The sequence below is a fragment of the Pseudomyrmex gracilis genome, unplaced genomic scaffold, assembly GCF_002006095.1.
Source record: "Pseudomyrmex gracilis isolate BER0280 unplaced genomic scaffold, ASM200609v1 scaffold_220, whole genome shotgun sequence".
In the NCBI taxonomy this organism is placed as follows: Eukaryota; Metazoa; Arthropoda; class Insecta; order Hymenoptera; family Formicidae; genus Pseudomyrmex; species Pseudomyrmex gracilis.
The window spans coordinates 131,574-141,662 of record NW_018020804.1 but is presented as its reverse complement, the minus strand read 5'-3'; the positions used below and the strand labels follow the sequence as shown (position 1 = coordinate 141,662).

Sequence of the window (10,089 nt, the reverse complement as noted above, 5' to 3'; positions counted from 1 at the left end):
ATGAGTAAAGTATATTTACAATAATATATAATAATATATATGGAATTTAATATTATATTATAAAACTTATAATATATATATATATATAATAATATATAATAATATAATGTAAAAGTTCCTAGAATCGTTTAAACTGAGAATGTTTCGATACGTCAAAATTTTCAATTTATCGATTCTAAGGAGTTTTCAAAAAGTCCTTAAGATTTGAGGATAATTGCAAATATTTCGATACGTCGAAATCTGCAAGTATCGAGTTTAGGGATTTTGTGAAAACTTCCTAGAATAATGTAAAATTGCAAATGACGCTATACGTCAAAATCTGCAATATATTGCATTTAGGGATATAATATATTGTAATATATATTATATATAGTATATATTATATATATATACACATTATATTATAATTATACAATTGTAAATGTATTATTATAAGGCCTAGTTTATGCTGGCAATAACTGTTAACTTATGCCGGAATCGGTAGAGTTTAACTATAGGATTTCAATGCTTCTGTTTATACAAAATTGCCGAATGCGTATATTAAAATATATATATATATATTTAATATATATATTAAATAAATTAATTAATTTGAGGAGAGTAGCCTGATGTAGGAAAACTTGATTGATTTGCGAATTTTGTATTAGAAAACTTTTTCACTTTAAGCCTGTTCTACATTGATTGGAAGCGCAAACGCAAGGAACAGGTCTGGTAGAATTGACTAATCGTATTGATCAAATCAGCCAATTGACCAGCGTGATTGGTCAATTCTACGAGATCTATTTCTTGCGTTTGCGTTCGCGATCAATGTAGAACAGGCTTTATGCACAGTAAAATTGGGTGCGTTCAGACAACGGTTGAGAGATCATCACTTATGATAGGACTATTCTTCAAAATCTACAGCGGTTCCACAAGTATGACCCAATCAGAAGTGATTATCTCTCAACCGTTGTGCAACTGTTGAGTTGTCTGAACGCACCCATTCTGTTTTCAAAGTGAACGCAGTTTAGTATTTGCAGACAGAAACCTTAGGTCTGTTCTTTTTATCTGAACTGGCTACTTTAGTTCAGAGTTTTTATCTTTCTTCTTCCAATGTCGAGTGAAAATGGGTGCGTTCAGACAACTCAACAGTTGCACAACGGTTGAGAGATAATCACTTCTGATTGGATCGTACTTTTGGAACCGCATCAGATTTTGAAGAATAATCCTATCATAAGCGATGATCTCTCAACCGTTGAGTTGTCTGAACGCACCCAATGATGAACTCTGGACTAGTGCAGCCAGTTCAGGTAAAAAAAAAAAAACAAACTTCTTGACCAAAGTCACGTGGCTTTAGCAGTGAGCTCGGAATAGAACCATGTCCACGTTTGAACATAACGTACGTACCGACTAGACGTTTGCGGATATGGCTACGTAGTTGCCAATATGCACCACTCATGGGCATTGGCGCTGGCTTGCAAATCGGAAAAGCGATTACACGTTCTCTTGTAAGGCCTGGCCTCTCTCAGTCTTCTCTCTCTGTATATATTTACACGTCGGAACGTTTTCGGATCATATGAATCTGTCACATACGTGTACTGCCGGAATTAAACACATTTTTGGTTTTGTAGATTTATTTTTAGATGCCTAATCGGCAATTGCCGTCGCGTAATCGAAAGAAAACTATATTTTTTTTAGTTCTAGAAGAAAATTTAAAAACTTTGCGCAATTATGCTGAAGGCTGTTATTTTAATTGGAGGTCCCTTGAAAGGTTTGTGCGATAGAGAGATTTACTTATTTTATTTAAAAGAAAGAAAATGTGTGTAACAAAATACTTAAGATTATTTAAAACTGTCACGCAATGTTAATTAGGTGACTATAGTTTTGTTAAGCAAAAAGATATAGATTTTTCTAAGTTTGCGAGTTACATTTATGTTTTTGTATGTTTTTATATAGGAACGAGATTTAGACCTTTGTCCCTGGATATTCCAAAGCCGTTGTTTCCTGTGGCCGGATTGCCTATGATACAACATCACATCGAGGCTTGTACCAAAGTTCCCGGTCTTAGCGAAGTTTTGATAATTGGAGCGTATTCCAAAAACGATTTGGCTCAATTCATACGAGAGATGTCAACCACATATGGTATAATTATCAGATATCTGCAGGAGTTTACTCCTCTGGGAACAGCGGGTGGCATGTATCATTTTCGCGATCAAATACGTTCGGGCAGCCCGACGTACTTTTTCATCATGAACGGAGATGTTTGCGCCGATTTTCCTTTGCTGGAAATGTTGGAGTTTCACAGCAAGAAGCAGGCATTGCTGACGGTCATGGCGACGGAGGCCACTCGACAGCAGTCTTTAAATTACGGCTGTATGGTTTTGGGAAAAGATGGGGAAATAGCTCATTATGTGGAGAAACCCTCGACGTTTGTGTCGACTCTGATCAACTGCGGAGTATATCTCGCGTCTCCCGAAATCTTTCAAACAATGGGAGATGTGTTTCACGCTAATCAGCAGCAAGAGAACATAATGTAACGCTCTCGCATTAATCATTTAGTTTTCTGATCTGATCTCGCAAAATGTTGTTTGATGCAATTTTGTTGGTGTTGGAATTCGCAGGCAGTTGTGCTGCAACGGCAGAGATCCGGCGCACATAGCGTTCGAGCAGGACATACTTACGCGTTTGGCGGGATCTGGACGATTGTTCGCGTTGCCCGTATTCAGATGGTGGTCGCAGGTAAAGACCGCGGGTTCCGCTATATACGCCAATCGACATTACCTGGCTCTTTACAAGCAGAAACAACCGAGTCGTCTCTCCTCCACGAGCAGTGATTCTTGCAACATCATAGGAGACGTATATATTCATCCGTCAGCTACCGTACATCCAACTTCTATGGTAATACACATGGCGATGACTTTTTTCAACACTGTGTTGACATTTATTTAGAAAAAAACGTCTAACTCCTTTCACACAGCTAGGTCCAAATGTAAGCGTAGGCCCGAACACAACCATCGGACCTGGTGTTAGAATCCGAGAGTCAATTGTATTGGCCAATGCGCACGTACAGGCCCATTCTCTCATTTTGCACAGCATTATAGGAACGGGCACCAATGTGGGCGAGTGGGCGCGCGTCGAGGGAACTCCTTGCGATCCGAATCCCAACAAACCGTTCGCGAAGATGGAGAATTTGCCGTTGTTCAACGTCAACGGAAAGCTCAATCCTTCCATCACGATACTTGGTAAAAAAAAATTAACTTGTTAACTCGACTTTTAACACGCAACGAAAATTTATACATACAGTTCTTATTGTTTATAGGCACTAGTGTGAGCTTGGCCGCGGAAAAGATCTTGTTGAATTCGATTGTTCTTCCGCATAAGGAGCTGACGAGAAATTACAAGAACGAGATTATTCTTTGACTTATCCTCCACCGTCACACTGCTATATAAATGTAAAAAAGAGAGACTGCTATTTATATTAACGCCGTGTCTCGACCGCGGAAGCCTAACTAACTCTCGGGCTTTTGTTGCCTTCTGATCTTTTTTTATATAAAAAGAAAAAAAAGGTTGTGTATAAAACTTTTATAAACGCGTATTAGCGACGCAATGTGATCCTCCGGTGATCATCCGGTCGACGGAGGTACGTATGTCACGAGGTGTACAAATGACTCAAAGTGATGCACATGTAATTTTTTATATTTAACCCAGGAAGAAAGTCCTTCGCGTACACGGATACAAGTTCTCCGATCGAGTATAAAATTAACCGTCATTTACAACATCCTGTCAATCTCGCAAATGATTTCAAAATTTATGTAAATTCGGACGTAGCTTTAGACACAGAATTTGTCTTTGCGCGCGAAGGACTTTTGATCTCCGGAAGTGTTGTATTATATAATATATATATATATATATAATATAATATATAATATATATATATATATATAAATTGTGAAACACACAATAATTTTGTGATATAAAATTACTACAAAAGCATTTTATATATATTAAAGCGCGTTTTACATGTGCGTCGTGTAAGTTACAACGAGAAAGCACAAAGTTTTTGTATTATATATAAATAGTCGTGCCACGGAATTTGTTTATGTATATAGCAAATATATATACATATACATATATACATTATATATTTGTACATATGAATAAATGAACATTTCTAAGCAAGAAATGACGGAGTTTTAACGAGATCAAGAGTTAATCCTACAGGCGATCCCTCCCTCCGGTAACGCGTTCCGAAGGAGAAATAGAAGCTTTTCCTCCCTACGCGCGTTGGAGAGAGAGAGAGAGAAAGAAGGGCCCCGTTTCCCTTCCGGAAGATATCGGATGATGCGCCGCGGAGAGAGTGGACGGAGAGCCGCGAGGAGGATCGTATCGCGGCGATGCCCGCGACGTGGAGAGAACCGAGTAACCGGAAAAAAAATCCTCCGGAGAGCGTGTGGTGGTGGTGGACTCGGTCTCGCATTCCTCACCGGAGGCGCTGAACGTTCGCGCGAGCGAACGTGTGCGAGAGCGACAAAGAGAAAGCACCGTGATGAAATAGCAGCCCCGCATCGAGTCGAACCGAATCAACAGGTACATCAACTGGTTGCGGTATGCGTGGGATGACATTGTGTGCTCGCGAGGGCTTCGTGGTACAACGCACACGGGGATTTGCCGCGACAGCTTTTTTAAAAAAGATGCGGCATGCCGCGAGCGGTCACCTTAACGGAAAACAACGATGCGGAGACGAATGCGGCGACGACGCGTCCTAGAGAAGAAAGATCAACGCGCGAAACAAATCGACGAGCTACGACGGGAGAACTTGGGACGACGATTCGAAACGAAGAGTGGAAAAATGCGCGTTCTCTGAAAACGCGCGGACGGACGAACGGACGGACGGGAGAGCGCGGGCGAGATTCCGCGCATACCTGCGCGCTCGAGCCTACTTTCCCGCGAGCGGCGCGGCTACGACGAGGGCATCCAGCATCCGGATCGGGAGAGTGATTTTTGTGATAGCCGCTCGGGCGCTCGTCAATGACACGCGCGGAATGCGCTGAGCGAGCACGCGATCTCACGCTGCGCGCTACAAGCGGCGGCGCCGCCGACATTGTTGCGTGTTTTCCTTATTGCTGCGCTACTGGCTTTTAAAAAACAAAAACAAAAAAAAAAAAAAATCGTTCGAACTCACCGCGAGTGAGTGTGCGGGTGTGCTTGCGGATTTTTGAATGCGGCGAGCAAGAGAGAATCGCACAAATCGCGCGGATCTCGCGAGAGAGAGAGAGAGCGAGATGTCAGTTTTGTCTACGGATACACACGTAACGGATAAAACACTAAATCCACTATTGTGATCCATGGTACAACAAATTATTGCTCATTTGCATTTGTATAAGAATATTTTTTTTAACACGCATCTTGTGCAATACATGTGTGTAACACGAAAGATATTAAAAAAAAAAAAAAAAAAAAATTGGTTTTAAAAAATATATGCATGTATAAATCTATTTGTTAAATAAAATTTCACAAGCAAGAGGACCAATAAAAGTAGAAAAAATATATCTATATTTATAAATATATTTTTTTATAAGAAAAATATACCTATATTTTTTACCAGTAATTTTACAAAGATATTTTTTGCATTTATTGTTGTTTTCCTCTTGCAATTTTATTTTGTACGACAATGTTTCTTAACTAAACGCTTGTGTGTGCGAGTGAATGTCACTTATGTTATGTTTTCAGTTTATTAAGTGTGCGTAAGTGGATTTTGACAAGACTGAGATAAAGAAAGAAAAAAAAAAAAAAAACTGTCAACTATTCCAAATGGGCGATAAAAGCCCATTATGGCCCAGAGTCATCAGTCACATCAGCATGAATTTTTGCCCTTGTGTGATGTGCTGTTTAACATTATCTCATTAGCGTCTTACTTCTGCGATGTTGTTTTTGATTTTGCTATGGTATACGCCCTAGCTCATCAGACAATAACACCGCCCATATTGTTTCCTCTGAGCATCACTTTCATAGTCACTTCGCTAATTATTTCCCAGGTTGGTATCTTCTTTATATAACGAATAAAAGATTTTATCTCTTGTTCGCGCATCGCGTGTTCTTTATTAATTTATACTTGTCATAATTTTTGATTGCAATTGTCTTTGCAGATTGTCAGTTTACGATGGTATCTATGGGGAGCCAGAGGTAAATTGACAAAAAACACATTAGACGATTGCGACGTGAGTCCGGTGAAAAAGATTGGCAACTGGACTGTAGGCTGTGTTCTGTTACTTCATTCTACTCAAATCGGTGTTCTATGGAGATACTTCAAGTTATTTATCCCAGTGAATTTAACTTATGTGAAGCATGAGGCAAGTGTTTTTAGCGAGAAAAAGAATCTTTTAATCAATCAGTTATTTCTTTCATATTTCGCGTCTTTACATTATACATTAGTTTCTGTTTTTCTTTCAGGTGAGAGAACTTTGCGTATTGCGACTGATACATGCGTTTTGTGAGGCCGCTCCGATGCTGCTTCTGCAGCTTTACGTGTTGCTGGGCGCCGCCGAGGACGGTGAGATAGTAACCGGTAAACCAAAGGAAAACGAGAGCAAGGACGGCAGTAAACTGGCCAAATTGACGTTAGTGTCCGCGGGACTTTCCTTGTGGAGTGTGTGCTGGGCGGTGGCTAGTTTCAGCAAGGGTGCCGCGCGTCTTCGTAATCTCGAACGTTTGGTACTGACATGGTTGGGAGTACTGGCGCAGTTGTTCTGGCGTTTGGGTACGGTGAGTGCTCGTGTCGGGGCACTGGTTGCTTACGCTTCGCTCTACGGCGGACAGTGGCTGTTGATAGTGATGGCACTTCACTGGTTGTCCATGTTGACGTGGCTCTTGCTCACCCCCGACGGACTGTTTCACGGCGGCGAGCGGTTGCCGCTTCTGAGAAAGACTTTTCTCGCTTCCGTTCTAGCATTCGTGTACATATTCGCGTACGTTAATCTGCACGAGACGAATCATCGTCAAAAAATGGTTAGTACACGTACGTGCAAAAAAAAACGTGCGTTTTGTTTGTTTGTCACGTTTGTGTTTCACAAATACGTTCAGAAATTTGTGTTTTTTTGTGAATCTTCATATTAAAAACGTCTTCTCTATGTTATTTTCTCTGCAGGTTATATTTTATACCGTAATGTTCTTAGAAAACGGCTTACTCGTCGGCGTGTGGATGGCCGGCGTTAATCGCGCCGATCTGTTGCCTCATCAGCATCATCTACACCCGGTTACTCTAGTACTCGTTATTATAGCTTTGTTTTTTGGTGGTATGTTTTTCATGGGCCTCTATTACAGGTAAGTCAGACACCGTGTAATGTAATATCGTCAAATACGGCGAGATTGTAGTCTTGTAGTTGATGTTTTTTTTTTGAACACCTGACGATCGTATTGCAAGTTACCGTGGTGTTGCAGATTTTTTCACGTGAGGAGATTGCGATATGAAGCTGGCGGAAGAATGACCGGTTCAAATCTCACCACGCTGTCCAATCAGGTAACAATGCAATTTGTCTTTTTCTTCAAAAGAGAAAGAGACACCGTTGTATATGTGAGTTAAACGTTCGAAATTCTTTCAGGACAACGTGGAAGAGAAACAAGCGGATTACAACGAGGAGAAGAAGGTCGATATTGGCATCGGGATGAGAAAGATGAAGTTGAGCAACGGCGGTATACCGGGCGTGTTCAATTGTCGTTTCGCGAACCCGACCGCGGTTAATCCGAATCGCAAGAAGAAGAAACCGACCACCTTCGTGCCTCCGCCGCCGCCACAGTCGCAAACGGGTAGCGTGATGAGCTCTGTGACGGCGGTGGGCGACTCGAAACAGTGGCTCAACGTGGCCAACGGGTCGCGGCAGCTTATTCCGTTCTGGAAGAAGCCCATTTCCTCTTTCAACATAGTACAAGTAAATATTCGCAACGTATCTTTTTCGTTAATGATACGTTGTTGCAATTTATGAGTTGCTATTACAACGTAACGTTGATGTAACTCTCTCTCTCTCTCCGTTGCAGAGCAACGTTTCGAACGAGCAAAAGGACGAGACCGACATGGCGGTCGGCGGTTCGTTGAACGTCACACTGATACGTGAGAAACTGAAGGAGAAGAAGCAGCAGCAATTGCGCGAATTGCGAGCCATACAGGAAGAGATCAAGGAGGGCAAGTTGTTCCCACCTCCGTCCGCTTCAACGTCCTCGTTCTCGTCCTCGCCGTCCGCGTCGAATCAGCAACCACCGCCCAACACGAAGCTTCACACCTCTCCGAGTTCTCCTCTGTTTACGTCAACGTCGATTCCCGAACAAACCAACGGCGGCGCCCTGTCGTCCTGGCCGCCCGTAAAAATGCACTGTCTCCTACCTCCGCCGCCTTCTTCCCCGTACTATCCCAATCAACATCCCTCGAATTTGTGGAGAGCGGCGCCGCAGCGTGAACGAGCGGACACGCCGGAGATATTGCTGGCTCCGCGATGTCTGTCGCATCAATATTCTCACTGGTCTCCGCCCGGACACATCATCAGCCACAGGTAATAGAAAATTTTCTTGGTACGTCTTGTTTGTGCGGCCGGACATTTTAGATCCGGATTTTTTAGACAGATGTCAAATCAAGTTTTTGAACTCTCTCTTCTCATCTGTTCAGATTACACGCGAATCAAAACGGCATCGAGGAAAGTTCCAAGGGTGAAGGTGAGGGAGAAGCGGGAGTCAGTGACATGGAAGGTAGCCAGGTCTCGTTGCCCAGAAGCTACACGCTCCCACGTGAGTTCAAGTACAATCATCCGAGCGTCGCGCGAGAACGTCGCGCGGGAAATAACAAGTTGCTGCCCTCACGCTTTTATTTACCGTCCACTAACAGTTCTGACGGTGAGCTCTCTGGTTGGCTTATATTTCTGGTTTCTTATTTCGTTATCTCGTCTCTTGCGCGTTCGAGAAGATTTTGTTTCTTTCCTCCCCGTGTTTTTTTAACGTAGCCAACCGAAATGTTTTCCAGGCGACGTGGACAGCGCCGATAACGAGGACGAGACCGATTCGGAGGCGCAAATTCGAACCAAGATCACCAATCATCATCACGAGATCTTGCAAAGGGGTCACGTTTACGAGAACAACGAGAGAAGCAACGACAATCTCAATTCGAACTGCGACGCGGCCAACGTCGCGCCTAGCAATTGTTATCCAAATAATTCCTACAGTGCCTTGCGTCCAAGTCAATTGTTTAGAACCCGAGTTAAACACGAAACGAAACTTTAAGTTATACATATTGTGTATGTCGATAACATATATATATATATATATATATACATAAATTATAAAATAAACGTCACGCTTTGTATTTATTCGCGCGCTTGCGAAGATTTTCCCGAAAAAACCAAATTGCTCCCGTTGAGAAAACAAAGCGTCGAAAACTGCAAACGCGATCCCAATGTTTGTAATTTCTTAAGACGCGACGGAGATTTAGAATCCGTTTCCCTCGTAGTTTTAAGTAGAAGAGTTGGCGACGCAGAAATTGGTTCCAGTTTCTCAAAAAAAAAAAAAAAAACTGGACGCGACGCGTCTCGATCGACTGGACCAATTCGATATCGCAAAGACTAAATTTGTAAAAGCGTTTTTCGCCGCATCTTGATGCAAAGAAAATTTTATGTACGCGTACGTATGAATATCGCGGGCTCGCGTGAGCTCGTTTCCGCGAGAAGAAGCACGTCCGATCATTTATTTCACAGCTACGCGTCACCGGACGCATTTTTGTGATGAGCGACCAAAATTATCGATGAGCGACCGTCCATTGGCTCACCGGTGATAATAGCCGCTTCGACATCGGCGCCGTCACCTCGCAACCGCGTTTCTTCAAGCGCGGAGCGGAAGGAGCGAAAACGAAAAAAAGCAGGGAAGAGAACGCGCGGAGGACAAGGCGGGCGAGAATGAGGGCGAGACATCGTTGGAGAGCTCCCGAGAGGAGACGACGAGCACCGCTGCTAAAGTCAAATGTCGAGTGATGCCAAAGTTAAATATAAATGCGGACGGCAAGAGAGAAAGAGAGAGAGAGAGAAAGGGCGAACGTCGCGACGCCGATTCTGGATCGATGATCCACCAGTCTCTCCG

The 10,089-nt window shown here is 42.7% G+C and overlaps 2 protein-coding genes across 2 annotated transcripts; both read left to right on the top strand.

Moving 5' to 3' along the window:
* The first annotated feature begins 1,523 nt into the window (after nucleotides 1-1,523).
* LOC109858716 (mannose-1-phosphate guanyltransferase alpha) lies at nucleotides 1,524-5,753 on the top strand. Its single transcript, XM_020436234.1, has 6 exons — nucleotides 1,524-1,750; nucleotides 1,936-2,512; nucleotides 2,601-2,877; nucleotides 2,957-3,221; nucleotides 3,299-5,327; nucleotides 5,710-5,753. The coding sequence occupies exons 1-5, from the start codon at nucleotides 1,711-1,713 to the stop codon at nucleotides 3,397-3,399; spliced, it is 1,260 nt and encodes a 419-aa protein (XP_020291823.1). The 5' UTR covers nucleotides 1,524-1,710; the 3' UTR covers nucleotides 3,400-5,327; nucleotides 5,710-5,753.
* A 36-nt stretch (nucleotides 5,754-5,789) lies between these two features.
* On the top strand, nucleotides 5,790-9,285 carry LOC109858715. The gene is made up of 9 exons (XM_020436233.1): nucleotides 5,790-6,014; nucleotides 6,126-6,329; nucleotides 6,430-6,984; nucleotides 7,124-7,299; nucleotides 7,417-7,495; nucleotides 7,578-7,904; nucleotides 8,011-8,519; nucleotides 8,633-8,856; nucleotides 8,984-9,285. The coding sequence occupies exons 1-9, from the start codon at nucleotides 5,811-5,813 to the stop codon at nucleotides 9,238-9,240; spliced, it is 2,535 nt and encodes an 844-aa protein (XP_020291822.1). The 5' UTR covers nucleotides 5,790-5,810; the 3' UTR covers nucleotides 9,241-9,285.
* The last annotated feature ends 804 nt before the right edge of the window (nucleotides 9,286-10,089 follow it).